This window comes from Triturus cristatus, chromosome 2_1 (assembly GCF_964204655.1).
Source record: "Triturus cristatus chromosome 2_1, aTriCri1.1, whole genome shotgun sequence".
Lineage (NCBI taxonomy): Eukaryota > Metazoa > Chordata > Amphibia > Caudata > Salamandridae > Triturus > Triturus cristatus.
This window is the reverse complement of record NC_140581.1, coordinates 929051432-929076711: the sequence shown is the minus strand read 5'-3', so window position 1 is coordinate 929076711 and position 25280 is coordinate 929051432. Positions and strand designations below refer to the sequence as shown.

At 52.2% G+C, this 25280-nt stretch overlaps 1 protein-coding gene across 3 annotated transcripts in view; it reads left to right on the top strand.

Moving 5' to 3' along the window:
- VPS13A (vacuolar protein sorting 13 homolog A) overlaps positions 1-25280 on the top strand; it is a 2314464-nt gene that overhangs the window by 1576465 nt on the left and 712719 nt on the right. For all 3 annotated transcript variants that reach the window (XM_085633365.1, XM_085633382.1, XM_085633374.1), the window contains one exon: positions 10703-10856. In XM_085633365.1, coding sequence (XP_085489491.1) covers positions 10703-10856 — 154 coding nt within the window. The remainder of the gene's footprint in view (positions 1-10702; positions 10857-25280) is intronic.

The window sequence follows — 25280 nt, the reverse complement described above, 5'->3', positions numbered from 1 at the left end:
CCCGGAAAACTTTCTTTGCCCCAGCATCTGTGCGTGCCAGGGGGCGGTACCACGCGACTCCACCCTGACGTCATCCGCGGGCGTGACGTCAGCGAAGTCACATAAACCCCACCCCGGCGCGCTGACATCAGTTTCCTTCTTTTTCGTGTGCAACGCAGATCCGGATCGTGTCCCTGTCCTGTTTTCAGGCCTTCTTTTCACGCTTTTGCGTGAGGGGTTAGTGTGCGAATGCCTTCGGGCTTTAAAACGTGCTCATCTTGCGTGCGTCAGATGTCGGTGACGGACCCTCATCCGATTTGCATGTGGTGTTTGGGTGAGCACCATCATTCCACGGAGTGCGACGCTTGCCAGCATCTGAACCCTAAGTCCCGGCGGGAGCGCCGGCTGAACCTCCTCTCAGCCCGGTTGTCCGTCCCCCGCAGAAGAGTCCAAGAATCACTGCTTCCGATTTCGGCATCGCCCGTCACCGAGGCCCCTAGGATGTCGCTCGCCCATCGACAAGTCTCTTAGCTTGTCTTCGAGGCCTGGTCCCCGCTCTGCGGAGGGCGCGGTTTCTCCGTTGGAGATGCGGCCTCATTCGTCGCCACCCTACCTGCCGTTTCCTGGCGCCGGGGGACTAGGGCCCAAATGGAGGCCTATGCTGTGGCTCTGCAGGCTTCCTTCGCCCCTCCTCCTGGGACGCCCACGGATCCCTTGCCAGGTGCGGGGCCTTCCGCGGTGTCGCCGGTGGCCCCGGCGCCGACGGGTTCGGCTCCAAGCTCTGGAGGTGCGGTGTCGTCGTGTGCGGCCCTACGGTGTTCCCCTCTTCGGCCCATGGCGCCTCTGCCTCGCCGCAAACCCCAGAGGGGGTCCCTGTGGTGTCGTGGGAGGGCGCTGGGACTCGTGGCTCGCCCCTGAGTCCTCCTCGGTCTTCTGGGCAGGAGGCGGCCCTGCCAGAAGCCGAGCTGACGCCTCTCAGGCACCGACAGTTGTCGACCCTGGCGGCGCCGCGGGTGCTGGCTAGGGACCGGGGCGTGTCCCCGGGTCCCTCTCATCTCTCCCACAGATGGCTGCTTCGTCGGCGCCGGTCGATCTCACGCCGGCACCTGTGGCAGACTCCACGGCGCCATGCCAGTCGTCTCTGGTGTTCCCCTCCTCCCTGGAGGTTTGTCAACTTTTTGTCTCTTCTTCCCCGGAGACGGGCCGCTGTGTCATGGCTTTTTCCGCGGCGTCTTACAGGGAGGGCTCCTCGCCGTCCCCGCAGCCACAGCCTTCCCCAGAGGCACCTCAGGTCCCCACTCGTCCGTCAATCTTCCACCATTCCGGAGCTGGCCTTTTCTTCCTCCAGCTGGATTCGGGGATGGCCGTCGCCCACGGAGAAATTGCTTTCCCCCCCACTTCACCCTACGGAGGCGTGTGCGGCCTTTGCCCGTGCCATTTCCACGGCCGCTGGCATTTTGCACATGGGCGACCCTGCCATCCCATTTCCTACGGACCATTTGCTGCAGGTTCTTCATTAGGGCTCTGGTGGACGGGAGCTGCTTCTTTCCTTTGAAGCTTCGCTCCATAATTCTCTTCTGTGGGCCTGGGAGCGTCCTGCCACTGGGGATCCGGTGCCCTATTCGCTCCTCCACCGCCACCGTCCTGCTCCACACAACCCAGTCTGCCTTTCTTTTCACCCTTCTACCCAGGGCCCTCTTGTGCAGACTGCTTTTCCTTCCTTCCCTTTGGTGTTGTTTCCCTGTCACGGGAGGCCCGATGGTTAGATTCCTCGGGACAGAACCTCTTCGCTTCCTCACTTGCTGCTTTGCGAGCACTCAACATGCTTTGAGTGTTGGCCAGGGCTACTTCCAGCTTGCGGGATTCCGTGGAGTCCCTTCTGTCTTCTGCCTCTCAGGACGGTGGCTACGCTGATCTGCGACGCCATGTGCTGGATGGCCGGGAGCTGGCAGCGTTTATTCTTCGTTCGGCCCTGGATGTTTCTGATGCTCTTGGACGCATAATCGCAAGTTCAGTAGCTCTCCGTCGCCATGCTTGGCTGAGGGATAGCCATTCCCTCAGAATGTGAGGGAGCGTCTCATTGACCTGCCCTTTGATGGGGTGCTTTTGTTTAACACCTATGCAGTTGCTGCCATTCAGCAGCTCCCTGCGGAGCTCAGTCCTCCTCCTCCCCCTCCGTAAACTTGGCATGTCGATCCTCTGCTGCTTTACGGGCGGCGTTGACCTACCCTTTTTTTGGGGGTCTAGTGGTTTGGTTGGACCGTCCGTCTGTTCTGGTGGGTTGGCGTTCTTTCGGGTCCTTAAGTTGACCCCTTTCTGCTGTTGGCTGCTGGTGCAGCCCCTTCGGAGATTGTGGTTCTTTGGTTGTGGTCCACCCATATGTGTCCTCAGGTTGGGCCTTCTGAGTGTTTTTTGATTGGCTGATTGACAAGCCGTCTGTGGTTCTATCTGCAGGTCCTTTATGTTCTGTCCTCTGCTGCGGGATTTTTCCCTAAGAGGTGTTCCCATGTTTTCTTGGGACGTATCATACCCTACCTTTATGTTCTGGTCCTCTGCTGCGGGTTTTTCCCTAAGAGGTGTTCCCATGTTTTAGTGGGACGTATCATACCCTATGTGGGGTACTTGTAGCTATTGAATAGCTCTGTCTTGCGCTGGGGGGATACGGTTGTCCTTTTTTTGGGTTCCCTGCCTTTCTTGGCATCACTGTATACCGCTGGTGCGGTCTTTTGTATCTTGTCTGGGCGCAGCTTGCGCTGCTTCGGGTTCCGTCATTCTCGGTGTTCAATACATCGCTTGACAGTTTGACATGCTGTCTACGGTGTTGTGTTGTGGCGTTTCCGCCTTCCTGTCCAGCGTTTCGGCCTGGTCCTCGTCTGGTGTTCCAGGGGGGCTGAGTTTCTCCTGGCTTTCCGGTGTTCTGGTTGATGGCTTGGTCCGTCCTCCGTGTCTTCCCCTTTTTCTCCTATGGCTGGTTCCATTTCTCTTTGTGGATCGGTGTGTGTCTATTGAACGATCCTCCTTTGGGGCTTGTTCTGCATTTCCTGGCCTCTACCCTCGGCCTGCGCCTGGCTTGTTCTGGGTGCGCTGCTCCATGGTGCTGTCTGTTGACGGCTGTGCACGCCTGCTTGTGCTGGCCAACAGCCGTGGCCCTTGTTGTGCTACCTTGTGCCCCTGCCTCTTGTTCTGCTGTGGCTTTGCTCACCTGTTCCTTTCCTCGTATGCCTGCGTTCCTTAGCTGTGGAGCCATTCCTGCCTTGCCTGCTTCCTTGCGGCTGATGCCTGTTCGTCTGTCCTCTGTCGCTGTGTGTTTTCCCACGGCAGGCTCTGCCTCCAGTTCTGCCTATTCTCCCTGGAGTTGGGGTCGTTCTTTCCTACTGGGTGCTCCTCTGTGGCTGTTTGTCCCTACGAGGGTTTGTGGCTATTGTACTTTCATGGGCTTGGGGTCTCCTGGTCTTCCTTTCGCCTTGCTTGAGCCCTGTGTTTCTTCCTACTGGGGAGGTTCTCTCGCAGGCCCTCCTCCCCTTTGGGTATGGCTTGGGTATTTATTTTACGTTAAGGAATCTGCGGCTAGTAGTCTCAATCCGATGTACAAGTTACTTGCCTTCGGTAACGATGTATCTGGTAGAGACGATTCTAGCCGCAGATTCCTTCACGGCCCGCCCTTCCTCCCCGTTCTGCGAGGACCTTTAGTTTGTTTTTCTGAACTCGCCTCCCTCCGGGTGGCTTGTTTCCTGTGGGTTTCCGCTTCGCTTCCACCCGGACAGATTACTTTGTTCTGCTTGATTGTTCCACCCCTTCCCTTATGATACATGGTCGGTTGGTTCATGTGTGCTTCTGCATCCCTCCACCCTGCTTTTTCTCCAGTGTAGGGGCCTGCTTTTACTCTTCTCCGTTTTACTTGCTTGGGGGTTCTTCTTACCTTGCATTCCTCTGAGTTGTATTTTTTTTTTTTTGCCTGTACCTCAGCCTTTTCGCTCCTTTCAGGGGATATGGCCCTCCTTGATGGTGTCGTCTGGGGGTAGTTTGCTGTTCCTCCTTTGTTCCGGGCTTGTTGCCCTTCACTGCAGAGCGGTGCTCTGTTCCTTTTCTGCTATGGTTTTCACCTCTATGGCTTCTGTGCCTTCGTGCTTGGCCCTTTTCCAACTGGTGCTGTTCCTCACCTTTGGTTTCTCTCTTTTCTGTTTCACTGATTTTTCGCACAGTGTTCCCACACTCTCCACAGTTTTGTTTGTGTGGCGCGGAAAAGTTCTCCGAAGAAAACTGATGTCAGCGTGCCGATGTGGGGCTTATGTTACCTCGCTGACGTCACGCCCGCGGACGACATCGGGGCGGAGTCGCGTGGTACCGCCTCCGGCGCGCAGAGATGCTGGGGCAAAGAAAGTTTTAAGGGTCCAGTCTCACGACTGGGGATAATTCTACGTTAAGGAATCTGCAGCCAAAATCGTCTCCAGATACATAGTTACCGAAGGCAAGTAACTTGTACGTTTATGTCAACTGGGCCTATGAGTTCCTTTGGCCTCTAGGCATCTTCTGGTGCTCTTATCTGCCGTTTTACGGTGCTCAATGTTGTGCCTTGACATCATCTTCTATACGTCTTTGGTCATTTTGCTTATTTGTTTCATTCTCCTCCTTCTGAGGTTTTCGGAGTGTTCATCACGCTTTAAAGGCAGTTTCCGTCTGCCATTACGGCACCAGGTGTGTTCCCCTACAACCATGTTGCATAGTTGTGGCTACTTTACCCATTTTTTGTTATATATATCTGTAATTAGGTATATATGCAAGTTCCATGGGTGATCTTCTTCCTAACTCTTCAACTCTTTTCGAGGCTGCAAGGTCTAGTCCGAAGTCTCCATGTTCAGGGATCTTTTCATTGATGCATGCGGCATTAACAATAAGGCCCCTTTTTGCGTTCCGCTTACTGGGGTGGTTCCCCAGTTTTACACTGCTCCCTTCTTCGTGTTCAGTTACTGAACGATTCTATCTTCTGGACAAGGGTTACTTTCCTTCCAGTCGGAGGGTGTGGTCCGAAATTCTGTGATTATTCCTCTGTTTCTACGCCTTAGTACTTTGGTGCCTTTGCTGCACCTTCCTTCGGCTGTCGGATGTTCTTCTTCTTTAAATTCACCCTATATTATATCAGCTGGGCGTGCAGGACGGCTCTTCTAATGTCAGTCGTCCTAGATCTACACCCTGCCTTGCTCTTACCGTTGCCTGGTTGAGCAGCCTTATGCTTATTTTAGCTACACCACCTTATGGTCTCTGTAGCTGTTTGCTCTGTGCATGTTTCTGTGGTGGCCTTCATCAGCGTGCTTAAGATTGTTACTGTTCGCCCCTGTTTCCCCTTTTTGGGACTGGGTGTGCACTTGGCGTGTTTCTTGTCTCCGCCTGCAATTCTAAAAACATTGCTAATTTCTATCTCTTGACCTTTGGTTCTTGGCTGTAGCCTCTCCGACCTTCCTTTCGTGGGCTTGCCTGGTAGGCTGTGGTGGCATCTCTTCATGTTTCTTCTCAACCTTTGGTCGGTGTTCACATAGTGCGCCATTATGCTGAGAAGTGGTCCTTCATCCTCTCCCTTTCTTTTGTTCTGGTATATGGCTGGTGCTGTTTCTACCTCTTATGCTTATACAGGTATGGTGTAGCACCATTATGGCATTTTTGGGTTGTCTTGCATCCTGTTATCCTTTGCTCTTCCGAGCTATTTGGGTTGCTGTCTGGCTGTTCCGCCACAGCCTTCCCCATTCTCCGTCACTCTGTTAATGGCTCAAATGCTTGGCGCTTTCTGTTGTTCTGTCGCAGACCCACCTCCCCTTTGGGGTATGACTGTGATATCTATTCTAAGTTAAGGAATCTGCGGCTAGATGTCTCTATCAGATGTACGAGTTACTTACCTTTGGTAGCGATGTATCTGGTAGAGACGTTGTCTAGCCGCAGATTCCTTAACGCCCACCCAGCCTCCCCGTTCTGCGAGGACCTTGCCAAATGGGGTTCTCAGCTGGCTCCCTTTTTCAGTTGCCATTGGTTTTTCTCTCATGGCTACTCATATTGTTGGGTCCCTTTGAGATTTGCCATAATACAGCTGACTCCTTCTCAGGGTTTTCTGTTACAATAATACAGCTAACTCCCTCTCAAGAGTTTCTTACCTGTAAAATGATGCCTTTTGATTAACCTTCGCCAGGAGATTCATCTTCATTTTCTTTTCTTCTCCTGCTGCCTTCCCTCCCTCCCGCCTTCTCTATTGGCTCAGGGTTCTGGTCTCCTCTACAGTCGTCTTCTTTGGGGATCTGTTGACCTCTGTTTCAGACCTCCATTACTATAGGAGCAGTGCCAGTCTTTTCATACCTTCTTGCGGTGGACTGTTGTTCTCTCTGTGCTCCGTTCTTGCTAGACGACACAGTTCTACATGGTAATGCCAGTCTATTTCGGTCTGTTGTTCTACATGGCAATGACAGTCTATTTCTGTCTGTTTAGATATTCTTCCCTTGTTGCATTGGGAACGGTCTTCGCTTCGCTTGCGGGGTTCTTTCTCACAGCTTTTTTACTTATATGTAGGCAGTGTCTAATTCTGTCTTTTATGATGGTGTCTTACACCATCCTCCTTCTTTATTCACGGATTTTTCATCCCTCGCACACTGTTCCCATACTTTTACAGTTTTTGTTGGTGGCTCAGCGGAAAATTTTCTCCGAAGAAAACTCTCAGCTCGCCGGGAGGGACTTATATGACCTCGCTGACATCACGTACGTTCACAACGTCAGGGCAGGGTCGTGTGGCGCCGTCCCCCGGCGCGCAGAGGTGCTGCTGCAAAAAAAATTCCGGATCCAGTCTGACGCCTGGGGATATTCTAAGTTAAGGAATCTGCGGCTAGAGAACATCTCTACCAGATACATTGTTACCGAAGGTAAGTAACTTGTGCGTCAACCCACCCTTCACTTGAAAGCCTCGTCATTCAGGTATCCTACTTATTTGGTCAATTGGTGGGAACTTTTCCAATGGTCCCCTCAGATCCAGAGTCGAAACTACTTGAAGTTTTGGGGGAAGAAAACGTTCTCAGTGTGGAGTATGGCTCTGAAGTACATTAGTGCTTATTTTCTCCTCACAAGATATAATCTTTCAACAATGTGCGCAAGTTCCAGTTCTGAAGGTCCTGAGATTCTACTTTAGGGTGCAGAGCTCGTCTGGAGGATCTGCCGATGTAGTCCACTGGTCTCTGGAGGTACCGGTTCTTCATAATAATCAGTTGGAACTGCGAGCAGTTTGGCTGGTGTTCAAGGCCTTCCTCCCCTCCTGCCAAGGTCAGTCTGTCCAGATCTTGATGAACAACTCAACTGCAATTGGGTACGTTAACAAGCAAGGAGTAGTAGAATTTCACTTCCTTTGTCTGGAGGCATTGAGACTGTGGTCTTGGGCACACCAAGGGGTCTGGTTAACCGCCAGTCACCTAGTGGGATCTCTGAATGTCAGAGGTGACACCCTGAGCCAGCTTTATCTTGTTAATCAAGTGGAGCTTTCTACCAGAGATAGTCTAGGACATCTTCACCCAGTGGTGAACTCCTCAGGTGAGCTTCATCGGCGCCTCTGAGAATTGTCAATTCCAATAGTTCTGTGTCCTCTAGTCTCTAGGGAGCCTTTGGGGGATACGTTTGAGTTGACATTGAATGTTTTGTTGCATCACACATTCCCCCCCATACTTGAGTTCTTGAGGAAGATGTACCAAGATCAGGCCCAAAGCCTTTCTTTTCTCCCTGGATTGGCCAAGGATGATGTGGTATGCAGACCATCTGTACTTCACCACTTGGCCCCCTGTCGAACTGCCATTCTAGCGGTACCTCCTTTTTCAGTCAATGGGAATGGTTCTGCACCCTAATCTCTCGAGGCCTCGACCTACATGCCTGTACATTTAACTTTCTTTCAACTGCCACCAGAGGTGATTGATTTTATTATAGCTGTGTGTCGTCACTCGGCCAAAACAGCTTACTCTTGCACATGGAGTTACTTTGAATGATGGACAGTTTGCTTGCAGGTCCAACTGTCACAGGCGTTGCAATAAAGTCTTTCCCTTGCCTGGAGGGGTTGTGCAAATGGCACTGTGAAGGGATATTTGGCGGTGTTGTTAGCATTCTTCTGTCTGCAAGATTAGCTGTCACTTTTTAAATCTATTGTGGTCCGTTTGTTAAAGGGTTGACAAACGTGTATCCCCAAATCCCCTTAGTTGTACCCCTGTGGGATATTTATTTAGGTGTGGCATTTCTAATGGGGACTTCACTTGAGTCCATGCATAGTTGTCCCTTAAGGATGTTGACACTAAAAGCAGAATATTTGGTTGCTTACTTCAGCAAGACGAGTGAGCAAATTGCATGCACTTAGTTCCCGTCCACCCTTTACCTCTTTTTTTCCTTGGCAAGTTGGTGTTGCGAACCAGGGCTGCTTTCCTGAATGTTAAAGGTGGGGACTCCCACCTTGGTCAGTCCAACACCCTTTAGAATTGTTACCCCCATCCCACTAAGAAAGAGGAGTGGTTGAATAGGTTGGATTCTAGACAGGTTGTCAACACAAGTGGTTAACAACTACCTAAGCCGTACCAAACCAAATAACAAAGGATGGAGTGAAGAGGTAATGCCCAAGGAGCATAAGAGGTGGATACGTCCTCCTCAAGTGAATGTAAAAAAAACAAAGGGATCCACCCTTATGAAAAAGTACAGAAGTGTTCCTCCAGACTACGCATGTCTCCTACAATGGTGGGAAGCACACAGCTTTGATTAAATACCCCTCATCCACCACTACGCGGGAGCACTGATTTTGAAAACAATACTATGTGTGGTGTAGGAGTGTGAATGGAAGGGTCAAAAGTGAGTGAAAATAGTGAAAAGTTAAACAATAACTGGCTCGGCGGAAAAAATAAACTTTAATGTTCCTTTGAGCTGGTATCGTTCTAAAAAATGGGAAATGAGATGGAGATACTATGCTTCAATGGGTAGTCTCTCCTGTGTCAACATGTTTCGTAGCCCTCCCCTGGCTTCTTATCAGGACCATGAGAAGATCCCTTCTACACTCAAAATGACAAACATTATATATATTCCTCAAAAGTGTATTTACATATATTCAATACTTAGTGGTGCACATAACACTATACATTCACAATATACTATACCCCAATAGGTATATTGCTGGATAGGGTCTGGAAGAATAAAAAAACAAAGTTAAAATAACATACACACCTGCCCTACACCATAAGTGGTGGTTTCCTGTAAAGAAAAGTGATATATTTTGTGTAATATATTTTCCTTATCTTTATCCGTTATGTTTGGTAACTGGTGCTGTGTTATGCCGGTGCGATGATACAATACAAAGACATACAAACACAGAACATAAAGCACACACTCTATATCTGAGGACCGCATGGTGTGCGTGTCCATATGATGTATAAACATGAGTCTCTGTTATTTATATATCCTTAAACATTGTATAGTGCCAAGTTGTAAAAGAGCCTCCAAAAGTAGGCTAATCGCGTTCTTTAATTATTCCCAAATTATGCTACATGAGACTTTAAAAACAGGAGGAAGGAGTACCTATAGTCACACACTGAAAAGGAGAAATTGAGAAAAAGCGCTGTTGGTTCCGAGATGTTCATTCCTGGTTTTGCAGCGTTGCACTGTTTTGAAAGCGGCTGTGCCGTACTCACAATATCAAAGTTACCTCCTCACCAGGACACTACCTCGCCACGGCTCCGTGAATCATTGAGCCTTGTCCTTAAATTCTGAGCGTGATTGGTAGTTTTGCCACCAAACTCATACTAATTGGTAAAAAAGCTGGTCTGCTAAAAAAGACACACGTAGTCTGGAGCAACACTCCTGTACTTTTTCATAAGGGTGGATCCCTTTGTTTTTTTTTACATTGACTTGAGGAGGACGTAGCCACCTCTTATGCTCCTTGAGAGTTACCTCTTCACTCCCTCCTTTGTTAATTTGGTTATAACGACATCGTGCAGCTCTGGGAAAAATCCAGTATTTCTGGTTATTAGGTATCGAATATATTATTGATGCTATAAAGAGGTCAGTGGCCACTTTAGAATCTCAGACACAATCATAACACACACTTCTATTACCTTGATTTTTCATAATCTAAAATTCCCATAATTTGATCATGGCTGAAGCGACGGGCCTCACTTTTTCAGAGGAAGAAGTGGACAGAATCCTAGCTTCCATCAATCCCTTTGAGGGGTTGAATGCCTCTGAGCCCGGTCCAAACAATGGTGACTGGGATGAGTTGCCAGATTTGAGGAGAACACAGCTTAAGACAGCACTTCATGGTTTGCTGATGACAGAGTATCTCAGGGCGAATGCAGCACCACAGGACCTGATCGTCCGCAATGAACCCTTCATATTCCAGCATGACAAGGTGTTCAAGAAGGACTGGTCATTAATATCATGGCATTGTACCCGTGACTGGCTTATCTTAATTATCAAGACAGCCACAAGGTTGACCCAGGAACTTAAGACTGAGATCCAGGCTTTGGAAGTACAACTAAAGAGTTACCAATCTCCAGGCGTTCTTAAAAAACGCCTGGTGACTGGTTAGATCGGATATCCACCAGAAAGAGCTTTACCGAGTGCAAGTAACTTGTGTCTCACTGCATAAATGACCAGGCTAGATAGCTCTCTGTTTTCTATTTCAGGGTGACTCAGTATCTTGTTATTAGATTCATATATTTGATGTTTTTTCCACTAGTTCCGATGTTGTTTGGGAGACAAAACCTAAGAAGAAAGCAAGATGGCGGCCAATGAGTGTCAAGCAGACTGAAATGTTAGAGGAAGCATTAAAAGAATACAATGAGACCTCACCGTTGGAAAATAAGCTAGTAGAGTTGGAACCTAATGTCCAGGTAATTGCCTAACATATATTTGTCTTTGTGATCTTTGTTTTATCTTCTGTTATTGTACTGTCATAAAAAAAAATTCTTGGACTTTCTAATGTCAAAAAATGGTCTTTCTTCTTTGCTAACTGATAGATCCTACAGTAACTAATATTAAGAAAAAATAACATTTCTGGAAAAATGTAATCAGGGTTTGCAATATAAATCGAAAAATATGACTTCAGCATTCACCTGGGAGACCGAAATGACCCCTGCTCCTCAGCACTCCTCAAAAGCTTGAGCAACATCAGACTCACCTAGCTCGTTTCTGAACCAACACACCCCGCAGGACACATACTGGACCCCATCTTCACCTCAAGTGACAGAATCAAAAACAACCCTTCCACACTGCTCACATGGACCTACCACTCCATCATCCAGTTCCAAATCAACCCACCTCAAGTCAACACCCCTACCGGGTTCCGCATTCTAAGCCACAGCTGGTGCAAAATCACAGAGGCAGACTTGCTCAGCACCCTCAGCACAGATCAACCTAGCTCCCCAGAAAACCTTGAAAAGGACATCAAAAACTGCGGGGACGACCTTGCACCCATCAAACCCAATAAGCATAATCAATCAAATAAGCATGCCAGCTGATACACAGAGTACCTCCGAGACCAAACAGCACTGTAAACAGCTAGAAAGCAAATGGAGAACCAGCCAGGACACTACCAACAGAACTATTTACAAGGCTGCACTCTGATGCTATCACCAGCAAATAAGAGACACCAAGAAAAAACAATTAGTGGACCGCATCAACGGAAGTTCCAAGGAGATCTTGATTGTCAAGGATTTCACTTTGCTGTCTGCCAATGTCAACAACATTGCTGCCTCCCAACAACTCTGTAAATACTTATCCAACTTCTTCCACAGCTAAATCCCAAACATCTACAGCAATTTTATGCACCATTCCAACCCCAGAGAACTCATTATAGCCTACCCACCACCGACCAAGACGGTCACCTGACCGAATAGACAACCCTCACCAGAAACAACAAAGTGGAAATAATGTGGACCATCCACTCAGCGGCACTAACAAACCTATGCCTCCACCACATCTACAACCTGAGAACATCACCAATTAGCACCTCCCTGACCCACATCATCAACACCTCCATCATGTCTGCCACTTTCCCGGATGACTGGAAACTTGCACAAATTAAACATCCTCTTCAAGAAACCCACAACTGAATGGAATCAACTAAGCTACTTCCAACCCATCTCCCTGCTTCCCTACCCAGGCAAAGTAATTGGGAAGGCCATCAACAAGCAACTCACAACCCACCTTCAAGTTCACCATCTTCTAGACAACACTCAATCAGGATTCAGAAAGAACCACAGCACTGAAACATCACTCATCGCGACACCTGATAATATTAGATTAATCCTGAATCGAGAAGAAACAGTGGCCCCCAAGCAGCTGGACCTCTTGCGGCCTCCGACACTGTGTCCTACAACACCCTCATCAGCCGACTCCACAAGATTGGCATTCAAGGATCTGCTCTCAAATTGATTTGTTCCTTCCTCATGGGAAGAACCCAAAGGGTCAGGCTGCCACCCTTCACAAAAGAGACCAAGAAACTGATATGCGGAGTCCCACAGGGATCGTCCCTCAGCTACACCATTTTCAACATATCCGTGATACCGCTCATCAACATCATCTGATAACAAGAAATCACCATCATCTCCTATGCCGATGACACCCAACTCATCTTCTCCCTAATGGACAAGACAACCACCACCGGAACCAACTTCACCAACTGCTTGACCATGGTAGAAGACCATATGCGAACCAACTTCCTGAAACCCAACTCATTCAAGATGAAAGAACTGGTCTTCGGCAACAAGACCTCCCCATGGTACTCCACCTGGTGGCCATGGAAGATAGAACCAACACCCACAGACCATGCAAGAAATCTAGGGATCATCCTAGACGACAATCTCAACATGACGGCTCAAGTGAATGCAGTGTGCACCTCCTGCTTCCACATTCTATGCATGCTGCATAAGATCTTCAAAAGGTTGCCTCAGAACACCAGACAGTGACGCAAGCACTCCTCACCATCATGCTGGACTACAGCAACACACTCTATGCCGGAATCTCCAAACAACTCCTACACTACAAAGACTTCAGAACATCCAAATCACTGCTGCGTGACTCATACTGGACCTCCCACGATGCATCCACATCACACCGCACCACAGGAATCTTCACTGGCTCCCCATTCACAAGCACAGCCACCTCAAACTTCTCACACAAGAATACAAAGCCCTACAGAACACAGGACCAGAAAATGTAAATAGTTGCACACACTTTCACCAACCCACCAGACACCTACTCTATGCCTCACTCTCACTTGCACACACGTCCACAATCCGCAAAAGCAAAACTGGAGGTTGCACATTCTCCTACATTGCATCCAAGACATGGAACGACCTCTCTCAAGACATCGGAGCCTCCTCCTCACATCTTCTGCAACCACATACCTGGCTCTTCTTAAAAGCACCTTGTGGACCACCCACCTGCCCTAGCACCTGGATACCCTCTTGCATGATTAGTGTGCTATACAAATCAACATATAACATAACAAGTAAGCTGCTTCAGAAATTCTACATATTTTTTACTTGAGTCACCTTTGAAAGAGAAAGCATTTATTAATTAGCAAGATCACTTCACTTGGGTATATGTTAACAAGAGCTTACACAAATGCAGTAGACACAGATGATTAGCTTGTTAAAAACTAACAAGTTTCTAGTCCATAAAAGGAGATGAGAGAACCTTAAAAGTAGAGCCATCGATGAAATGCGTAAAGCATAGAACAGTTTGGAAGGGCTCGGAATTAAGGGTGTGAACAGTGCATTAAGTTATTATAGTCATGTGGTCTTCTGAGGAAGGATTCCTGGAAGAAGGCTGATCCAGGGACGGCTCTAGGGCGGTGCGATCAGTGCACACCGCACCGGGCTCTGACTTGGGGTAGGGGCGCCAGGTTTATTGTTTTAAAAGCACCAGATGCCATTGTTCCTTGGCCCAGAAATTTTCAAGCATCAAGAAAAATGTCATGATAACTCCGGTGATTAATGTTCTTCCCAGAGACAGACCGGAGCTTTGTCTGGTAGAGGACATTTTGACTCATCATAGCGCAGAGGGTTAATATGCCTGCTGGGATAACATATCCCATCCAGATCACAAAGTGCATACACTATAAATATGTCAATGGGTTATCACTTTGTCAGAGAGATCCTTTTGTTTCTTGCAGTTTAAAAGTTAAAATCCGAATATAGAGCAGTGAGCGAGCTGCGAGCAAACTGCAAGGAATATATTACAGCTACATGTATTTTTTACCCAGTCTTTCCTTATCCTAATATTGCGAAAAGGGTTAATTTCGGTAGGAAACGATTCTTCTTATTAAAGAAAGCCCCTAACAATGGTATTACATTTTAAATTCTGAATTTGTGCTTTTTCAGACCAAGGATTCTTAAACTATACTGCTTACCAGTATTGATGACATGCGACTCCTACACCTTGTCTGTCTTATGTAAGATTTCCTGTACACTGATTTACACACATACGATTGTCTCCGTGCAACGTATGTGTGATGTAAAATGTTCTGACACCTTACACTGGCCTGAGTGGCGCTATAAAACTAAATAAATCTAATGGACAGTTCTTATGGAGACTTGGGGGGCATTGTCAAATGGTGGTAGTGAGGGAATCTGTGGCGAGGTGATCATTGGGGGGAGGGGGGCTGCCAACAAACATTGTCGCACAGGGTGCCACCAGTACTATAGCCTGCCCTGGGCTGATCTATAGTTTAGGCCAGATGGAAAAAGGGGTGTTTTGTTATGACCCTTTGGAATTTTAAAACGTCACCTTCACACCTGAGATGTACAAGATGAGCGTTCCAAAGGGTGGATGCTTGATGTGGACTAATAACTAGTAAGTTCTGGGAGGGCAGTCTCTGGTACCTGGATGTGAGGTATGTAGTGGCATAACTTCATGGGGGTTTATTGGAGTATTCCATCCCCTAATATATTGATTCTTATTTTTAAAGTTGGATCATGGGAGCCCCAGTCTCTGTTCTGTCAGCAATACCCCTTGCGCGTCGCTAGGCGTCGTCTGCGGCTCCGCGTCCGTCGTCGGCGTCGTGCGCCGGAATGACGTCGTCGGAGTACTTAGACGCCGCCCTCGCGCGCTGACGTCAGTTCTTCTTTTTTCCGCGCCAGTAAGCGCAGATCCGGGAGAGCTACCCCTTTTAGTCTTTTTTGACTAAATCTTTTTTGATCACTTTTGATCCTTGTCTGTCGACATCTGGTGCCGGTAGGAGGCCTGGGTTCAAGGCTTGCGAGGATTGCCATCGACTGATGTCGGTGACCGATCACCACCGCCGGTGCCTCTACTGTTTAGGCCCCGACCACGACGCGGAGTCGTGCTCCGATTGCCAGGCCCTGACTTCGAAGGCTCGGCGGGAGCGGTCCCGCAAGCTTCTCGAGCTTCGCCACTCGGCTCCGCGTCGTGCGCGATCCCGGTCCAGGAGGAGGTCCAAGGATCGCTCGCGGAGCCCTAGCCGACGCCACCATCGATCGTCGGGCTCCAAGTCGTCGGGTAAGTCCAAACGCTCTAAGAAGTCCAAGAGGCGACATCGCTCTTCGGACTCCCCTCGCCGGTCGCGCGACTCGGCCGAGGGTCCGGGTGGTTCCACCCCCGCGGCTCCGGCGGAGCCGCAGGCGCCGCGCCCGTCCCCATACCCTCCGGTCCCTGGGACTAACGCGACGCCGGCGGAGGTCAGTGCCTTCCTCTCGGCCATGAGGAGCCTGGCCCCGCCGTCGACGCCCGCTGGCGCGCCTTCGGGCCCCGCGGAATCGACTGGGCGACCTTGCCTGCCGGCGACTTCGGCCCCGGCCCCGGCGCCGTCGACGACTCCGATCTCGACGCCGCAGGTCCCCGCGGGGCCCATGCCTGGGCCCCCGTCGACGCCGGTTGACCTAACCACTCCTCCACCGGCGCCGGCGAATGAACCGCCGGCGCCTCCGGCGCAGACGCCTACACCTCCGGCGCCGCCGACGCCTTCGGTGCCGACTCCGGACGGCGTCCAACCCCAGTTTAGCCCTATTCCGGACCCGGCGCCGCAACGGCGTCGACCGACGCCGCGTCCGGCGCCGCTTGAGACCTATCATCTCTACAGTCCGGCTCCGATCATTTCTCCTGTTTATCAGGAATCGGAAGACGGGGGCGACTGGGAGGGGTTCGAGGACCCTATGGCTGTTCAGTCGCAGCTTTCACAGGACTGGGCAGATGAACTGGGGGAGGCCAGTGGTCTGGATACCTCGCCAGACACTGGATTCACTTCTCCTCCGACTGTGGCTTCGGAGGAGGGTGCAGCATTTTCTGTGGTGCTGCGCAAGGCGGCCGAAGCCCTTGGGCTCGAGCTGCCTGCCGTGGCTGTGAGGACTAACATCCTCACTGAGGTGCTTCAAACCGCAGCAAGCTCCACTGAGCCTCTGCTGCCGTTCAATGAGGCCCTCACTGACGTTCTGCAGGGCACCTGGTCCAAGCCCTCCACAGTTCCTCCTGTGGATAGGAACATTGCCAGGCGCCACCGCCCTGCTCCGGGCGACCCCAGTTTCCTGTCCCAACACCCCACCCCCGAGAGTCTGGTTATCCAGGCCTCTACCTCCCAATCCTCCTTCCCGACCGCTCCGCCGGACCGGGATTCCAAGAGACTCGAGCAGTTTGGCAAGAAACTGTTCTCGTCCCTTAGTTTGGGCCTGCGGTCTTTGAACACCGCCTGTCTCTTGGACCGTTATTCCCATTCTCTGTGGGATACGGTGGAGGATGTGCTGCCCCTGTGTCCGGAGGAGGTCCGGACACGTCTTACCCAGGCTTTGGCCGATGGGAGGGATGCAGCGCGGCACGCCATACGATGTGGGCTTGACACCACGGACTCGCTGGGTAGGGCGATTTCCACCACGGTGGCGCTCCGCCGCCACGCCTGGATGCGGTCCACGTAATTTTCCGGGGATGTCCAGAACACCCTCATGGACATGCCCTTTGATGGCACTCGCCTGTTTGGTGAGAAGGCGGACAGTGCGCTGAACCGCTTTAAGGATTCCCGGGCTACGGCCAAGTCCTTGGGCCTCTCGGCTCCGCGGGCGCACACCTCCGCTTTTCGCCCCTTTCGTGGCCAAGGAAGGGGCGCCTCCTCACGTCCGCCAAGCCACCAGCCGCAGAACCAACCTGCGCGCGGTCGCGGACGTGGTTTCCGCCGTGGCGGATCTGGAGGACGACGTGGTCAGCCCACATCCACCCCGGCAGCATCCGCCTCAAAGCCTTCCTAGTCCGAGCTTTCAGGTCCATTCCACGCCAGTGGGCGGCAGAGTTCGCCATCACCTGCTCCACTGGCGGTCCATTACATCGGACAGGTGGGTGCTGCAAATCGTCCGAAGGGGCTACTCCCTCCCCTTCGAGACGACCCCTCCAGCCATGCCACCGCAGCACCACCGTATCTCGGGGGATCATTTGAATCTTCTCCGCGAGGAAGTTTCGGCCCTCTTGGCCAAGGGGGCCGTCGAGCGCGTTCCGAGTCCAGAAGTAGGTCGTGGTTGTTATTCCCACTACTTTCTGGTTCCCAAGAAGGGCAAAGGGGGCCTACGCCCCATCTTGGACCTCCGGAACGTCAATGCCTTCCTCCGAAAGGAAAGGTTCAAGATGTTAACCTTGGCTCAGGTTCTAGCTGCCCTAGACCCCGGAGACTGGATGGTAGCGTTGGACTTGCAGGACGCATATTTCCATATCCCCGTCCTGCCGGCCCACCGGCGTTACCTGCGGTTCACGGTGGGCCAAGAGCATTTTCAGTTTACCGTGCTCCCCTTCGGCCTCACCAGTGCCCCTCGGGTGTTCACGAAAGTGATGGCGGTGGTCGCAGCTCATCCGCGCAGATCAGGGGTTCCAGTCTTCCCCTATCTCGACGACTGGTTGTTGAAGGCAGGCTCGCCCCAGGCAGTCGTCTCCCACCTCCAGACTACGGCGGATCTCCTGCATTTGCTGGGATTTTCCATCAACGTGCCGAAGTCACACCTGATTCCCTCTCAGAAGCTCCTCTTCATCGGAGCAGTTCTCGATTCGGCGCAGTTCCGGGTCTATCCACCGGAACAGCGGGTCCGGGATATACAGGCCATGATTCCCATCTTTCGGCCTCTATCCTGGGTTTCGGTCAGGCTAGTGTTGCGGCTTCTGGGGCTGATGGCCTCCTGCATCCTACTAGTGCATCACGCCAGGCGGCGCATGCGGGCTCTGCAGTGGGACCTGAAGTTTCAGTGGGCCCAGCATCACGGCAACCTGTCCGACCATGTCTTGATCTCGGAGGGCACTGCACAACAGTTGCAGTGGTGGCTCACGGACCGCGATTGGGTCATGGGCAGGAGCCTCTCCCTTCCCCAACCGGAGCATGTCGTAGTGACGGATGCGTCCCTCCTGGGCTGGGGTGGCCATATGGGAGAGGCGGAGATCAGAGGCCTCTGGTCTCCGGCGGAGTCTCGTCTCCACATCAACCTGTTGGAGTTGAGAGCGATCCGACTTGCACTGAAAACCTTCCTTCCCTCTGTCAGGGGCAGTGTCGTGCAGGTGTTCACGGACAACACCACCGCCATGTGGTATTGCAACAAACAGGGCGGGGTGGGGTTGTGGACCCTTTGTCAGGAGGCTCTGCGCCTCTGGACGTGGCTGGAACACCAGGGCGTCACCCTAGTGGTTCACCATCTGGCGGGCTCTCTGAACGCCAGAGCGGACGAACTCAGCCGCCGGTGCATGATGGATCACGAATGGCGTCTGAACTCCGAAGTGGCGCAAGGTCTCTTTCAGCAGTGGGGAGAGCCTTGGTTAGATCTATTCGCCACCGAAGAGAACGCGCAATGTCAGCAGTTCTGCGCGTTGGAATTTCCAAGGCGGCACTCGCTCGGCGACGCTTTTCGTCACGAGTGGAGTTGCGGTCTGTTGTACGCCTTTCCGCCTATACCACTTCTGCCCAGAGTGCTGAAGAAGATCAGGCACGACCGGGCCCAAGTCATCTTGGTGGCTCCGGATTGGGCACGAAGATACTGGTATCCCGAGCTACTCAGTATGTTGACCGATCCCCCGATACGTCTGCCCCTTCGGGAGGATCTTCTGTCGCAGCAGCAGGGGACGGTCCTCCACCCGAACCTGTCCAGCCTCCACCTCCATGCGTGGAGATTGAGCGGCGGCAGTTGATGCCATTTGACTTGCCTCCTGAAGTCTGTGATATCATTCTGGCAGCCAGGCGTCCCTCCACAAAGACGGTATACGCCTGCCGGTGGAACAAATTTGTGGCATGGTGCACAGCAAAGGCTGTGGATCCCCTTTCCGCCCCTCTTTCTGAGGTTCTCCTCTTTCTTCTTTCTCTGGCCCGGCAGGGCTCTGCCCTGGGCACCCTGAAAGGTTATCTTGCTGCCATCTCCGCCTTCTTGCGGCTTCCTGATCAGCCTTCTCTTTTCAAGTCCCCTGTGGTTACACGCTTTCTAAAAGGCATTACTCACACGTTCCCTCCTGTCCCTTTTGTAATGCCTCAGTGGGACTTGAATCTGGTCTTGACTTTCCTGATGTGCGCTCCCTTCGAGCCTCTTCACAATTGTCCTCTTCGTCTTCTGACTCTTAAGACTGCTTTTCTGGTAGCCATCACCTCGGCTAGACGGGTGAGTGAGCTCCAGGCTTTATCTTCAAAGCCTCCTTTTCTCTCTGTTCATCCGGACAAGGTTGTCCTTCGGCCTCGTCCTTCCTTTCTTCCGAAAGTGGTGACTCCATTTCATCTTGGGCAGTCTGTCACCTTGCCCACCTTCTTTCCGCCTCCGCATCCTTCCAAAGAGGAAGAGAGGCTCCACCGTCTGGACCCAAAACGTGCGCTCTCCTTTTATCTGGACCGCACAAAACAGTTCCGGGTGGACGACCAGCTTTTTGTTGGGTACGTGGGCGCTAAGAAGGGGAAAGCTGTGCACAAACGGACCATCTCTCGGTGGGTCGTTTTGTGTATCAAAATTTGCTATTCTTTGGCAAAAAAGGACCCTCCTGTTGGGCTGCGCGCCCATTCTACTCGGGCCACAGCGGCTACTACTGCTTTGGGACGGGGAGTCCCTTTGCAGGACATCTGTCAGGCGGCGACGTGGGCTTCGTTACACACGTTTGCCAGGCATTATTGCCTTGACAGCCAAGTCCGGAGGGATGGCTTCTTTGGCCGTTCTGTCCTCCAGGACTTTCTGGTGTGATCTTGGTTCGCAGACCCACCACCGGGGATGGTATTGCTTGGGTATCTATTCTAAGGTGAGGAATCTAACTAACGTGTTTCTTTCAGATGAACAAGTTACTTACCTTCGGTAACGATGTATCTGTAAGAAACATTAGTTAGTTAGATTCCTCACCGACCCACCCATCCTCCCCGTTCTGCGAACTGACATCTAGGGTTAAGGTTGTCCTTTTCAGGCCCCTAGATTTTATTTTTGGCATCAGTGTCGGTCTTTGCATGGCTCTGCGTTCCTGGCGCGGAAAGCTATGTACAAGAACTGACGTCAGCGCGCGAGGGCGGCGTCTAAGTACTCCGACGACGTCATTCCGGCGCACGACGCCGACGACGGACGCGGAGCCGCAGACGACGCCTAGCGACGCGCAAGGGGTATTGCTGACGAAAAATCTCCCGGATCCAGTCTGACGCCTGGGGATATTCTAAGGTGAGGAATCTAACTAACTAATGTTTCTTACAGATACATCGTTACCGAAGGTAAGTAACTTGTTCTACAGAAGGAAACCAATTGTTCGGCCTTGCTTTTTGGCGCTGATGAGTGTATTTGTCATTTCTCACAGTACCGAGCAGCCAAAAGACTGGTCTGCAGGAGCATGCACCTACCTACTCCATGAAGACAGTAGAGACGAGAAACAAGGCGTGTTTTGTGACTTCTGAATGTTGTCAGAGGAGGGATAAAACAAACTGATAGAGTACTTCTGGATACCTAATAATCTCTTGCCTACATGAAGTGTAATCTTGTTGCTAGTGATAGTGCAGCGATTTATGTTATGCCACACCAATGTGTTCCAAAAGATATTGAGAGTGCAAACATTAACACTGTCTTATTCCATGCATACACAAATGAAATTGAGTCTGCTTGAATTAGAGACCACGTAAACCTGGCAAAACCAAAAGCAAATAGACAAACACACACAATGTTCCCAACACACACACACTTGTGCAGCAGGTGTAGTAACCAAACCTATGACCTGTACATTATACAAAGGCCGCAGAAGGAGACGATCTGTGTAGGTAGCTGGCTTTTTATGTGGTAGTGCCAATGTAAGGGCACTCCTTGCAAAAAGTACAGATGACCCTTATTGGTTTACAGGGCTTAAATTAATGATCCCAAGTGCTCCACTTGTGGTAGTGTGGCCGAGCAGCTTAGGCTTATCAGAAGGTAGTATTAGGCATCTGTTGTACACGCATAGTCAATAAATGAGATACACACTCAAGAAGAAACTCAAGACCAATTTAGAAAAATAACACAGATTTTTACATATTTTTTTTTTCTTCATAACATTTATTGTTGACAGCCGATACAGATCTGGCTCCGCCAGGGGTGCCAGAAACACTGTAACTATTAATATCTGATAGAGACTACTAGCCACAGATTCCTTCACATAGAATTATCCCCTGCATCCCCGCATGCCTACGTCAGATTTTTCCTTTTCCGCGTGCAGCAACGAGGATCCGGTTTGTCCTCTGGGCCTGTTTAGACCTTTCCCTTCTGCTCTTGCTGCGTGTGTGAGAACAGTGTGTGAATGCCTTCGGGCTTTAAACCTTGTTCGTCGTGTGGCCGCCTCATATCGGCGACAGATCCTCACCCCATCTGTATGTGGTGTTTGGGGGAGCACCACGATTCCACTGATAGTGAGGCGTGTCAGCAGATGAAGCCGAAGTCCCGGCGGGAGAGCCTGATGAAACTTCTTTTGGCTTGTATGTACAGGTCGGCGTCGACACCTCGCCCGGCCCCTGAGGAGGGTCCTCGGACCCGCGGCTTCCCTCGCCGACTTCAATATTCTCCCAGGTCGCAAGTGCACCGCTCACCTCTTGGTAAGTGTCGCAGTTTGTCCTCGAGGGTCGGGTTTCCGGCCTGTCGGGGCGTGGGCTCTCCGCGGGAGGTGCGGCCCTGCGGGGCGTCCCCTTGTCTGCCGTTTCCCGGCATGGGGGCGACCAGAACCCAGATGGAGACATATGCAGCGGCTTTGCAGGCCTCGCTGGCTTCTCCTCCTTCCACTCCTGGGATGTCAGCGGATCCCTTGCAGTGTGCGGGGCCCTCCGCAGCGTCGCCGGTGGCTCCGGCCCCAGCGCCAACTGGTTCGGATCCAGGCTCGGAGGATGTGGTACCGTTGAGGTGCGGCCTTTCGGGGGTCCCTCCTTCAGACCACGGCGCCTCTGCTTCGCCACAAACTCCTGCGGCAGTCCCTGGGTGTCGCGGGAGGTCGCCGGGGCTCGGGTCGCACCCCCGAGCCCCTCCCAGTCCTCGGGACAGGCAGCGGCTTGTCTGGGGCCGAGCTGACGCTGCCACGGCGCCCGGCGGCACCTGGCCCTGGCGGCGGCGGAGGGGCCTTCTCGCCCGAGCCCCTCTCGGTCCTCAGGACAGGCGGCGGCCTTGTCCGGGGCCTGGGTGATGCCACTACGGCACAGGGAGCTGCTGGCCCTGGCAGCGCCATAGGGGTCGGCGGAGGGCCTGTCTCGCCCTGTCATGAGTCGCAGCTGGTGGGGGTCTCATCGTCCCTCCCCGAGCCCTTCTCGTCCCTCCGCGCAGGCGGCTGTCTCGTCGGACGTAGGGTCGGTGCCGTTCCAGCGCCGTCCCTTCACCACCCCGGCTCAGCTCCAGTCTCCTGCGCTGTGTGCTGTGTCGCACGTCGCCCCGGCGTCAGGTTGCGGACTCTTCGGCGCCAGGCCGACGTCGGGTCGTTGACTCGTCTTCAGATGCCTCCTCTTCTCCAGAGGTTCGGCGGTCGCTGGTGTCATCCTCGCTGGAGACGGGCCGCCGTGTTGTGGCTTTTTCCCCGACTTCGTCTAAAGGTGGCTCGTCACCGTCCCCACGACCGCGGTCCTCGCCGGAGGAGCTGCAGGTTTCCCACTCTTCGATCCCTCTTCCTTCCTTTCGGCCTTGGCCCTTCCTTCCTCCAGTTGGTTTAGGGGATGGTCGCCTTAGCTTGCAGCCGTCACCTAACGAGGAGCTGCTTTCCCCTCCGCGGGGCCCTACGGAGGCGGGTGCGGCTTTCCCCCCGCTGTTTCTACAGCTGTGTGGATGGGTGATCCTGCAACCCATTTTCCCGCAGATCATCTTCTGGAGGTTCACCATCAGGGCTCTGGTAGTAGGGAACTGTTGCTTTCCTTCAAGGGTTCACTCCACTCTTCTCTCTTGGGGACTTGGGGCCGTCCCGCCACGGGGGACCCGGTGCCCCAGCACCTTCTGCACCACCACCATCCGGCGCCGCTTGATCCAGTGTGCCTTTCTCTTCACCCTTCGACCAGAGGCCCCCTTTTGCAGTCTGCCTTTCCTGGTTTGCCCCTGCTGTTATCTCCCCCTTCACGGGAGGCCTGCTGGCTGGACTCCTGGGGGTGCAATATGTTTGCCTCAACCAGTGCGGCTCAGCGGGCCCTCAACACACTGTGTGTTTTGACTAGGGCCACTTCTTGCTTGTGGGACTCGGTGGAGTCCCTTATGTCTGCCGCTTCTTAGGGGGGTGCCTGTGTGGATTTGCGACATCATGTCTTGGATGGTCGGTGTTTATCCTTCGCTCCGCTCTGGACATCTCGGAGGTGCTGGGTCGTGCCATGGCTTCTTCGGTTGCCCTTCGTCGCCATGCCTGGCTTCGGGACAGTGTGTTCCCGGAGAATGTTCGAGAATGGCTGGTGGACCTTCCCTTCGATGGTGCCCTTTTGTTCCATGCCCCTGCGGACTCAGCCATCCAAAGGTTCTTGGCAGGGCTTCATCCTCCTCCTCCTCCCTCTCCTATTTCTCCTTTTTACTGTGTGTTTTTCCTTTGGGTTTTTTGCACCATGTTGGGTCTGAGATTGGGCCTTCTGCGTTTCCCCTCTGGCTGCTTGATAGGCCTCCTGCGGGTTTTTTTGCCGCAGGTCTTTTTTGTTGTCCTCTGCTGCGGAAGTTTCATCCTAAGAGGTTCCAATGTCTTGGGATTTGACATGCCCTATGTGGGGCAGGGTTGGCTGTTATATAGCCCTGGTATGTGCTGGGGAGTTGTGGTCGCCTGCGGGCTTCTGCTGTGCGCGGCGTTATGGTATGTTGCGGATGCAACCTTCTTCTTCACCTTTTTGCTTTGAGTGTTCGTTCTGTGGTGTCGCTGGCGGAGCTTGCCAGTGCCGCCCTCTTGTTCTTCATGCATCCGGCCTTCTCTGCTTCTTCCAGTGGGCCTTGCACCTTCCACCTCTTCTCCCTGTGGGGGGGATGGTCCCTGCCTTCTGGACCCTTTTTCGGGCGCTGTTTGTCCCTGCGGGGCGTTGGACGACTCTTCCTGGGTGACCTTGAGTTCCCCTATTTGACTTCCGCCTGCTTCTTGCTGCCGGCGCCATCCTGTCTGGGATTGCACTTGCTCTGCCTCTTCTCCTTTGAGTCTCTGGGTTGCTCTTCTCCTTCGGTGCTCCTTTCCTTGCCTTGGCCGGAGGTTTTGTTGCCCCACGTGGCCGTGGGGTGTTTGGCCTCTTTACGCCTTGCCTTGTTTCCTCTGCTGAGTGAGGACAGGTTATCTTCTTCTTCTTCCCTTTGCCTGGGGGACGGAGCTCCTTGTCCTGTTTTTGGACTCGGCCCCCATGCGGTCCTCTGTTCTGCCCAGGTGGGTGGGGTCCTCTCGCAGACCCTCCTTCCCCTTGGGTATGGCTAGGGTATCTATTCTATGTGAAGGAATCTGCGGCTAGTAGTCTCTATCAGATGTACGAGTTACTTACCTTCGGTAACGATGTATCTGGTAAAGACGATTCTAGCCGCAGATTCCTTCACGGCCCGCCCTTCCTCCCCGTTCTGCGAGAGCTTGTGATTTGGTCTTTTGCACTCGTTTCCCCGTGGGTGGCTGTGTCTTCTATGAGTACATTCTTTCTCTCTTCCTGTCGGGCTGTCCCCTTTTTCCTCCCCGTTGTCACATGGGAGGATAGGTTTGTTGGTACTTCTGGCGCTTTGCGATCCTTGAGGTTGGGGTCTTTGGGCTGTGCCTCTGCCCTTGTTCATGATGGGAGTTGTCACACTCTGTGATGGGGATGTCTTGGAGTTTTGTTGTTCCCTGTGTGTCCCCGACTGGTTCCCCTTCCTTGTCTTTGGTTGAGGTCGTAGTCCTGTTGCATTTTATCGTTACGTTTT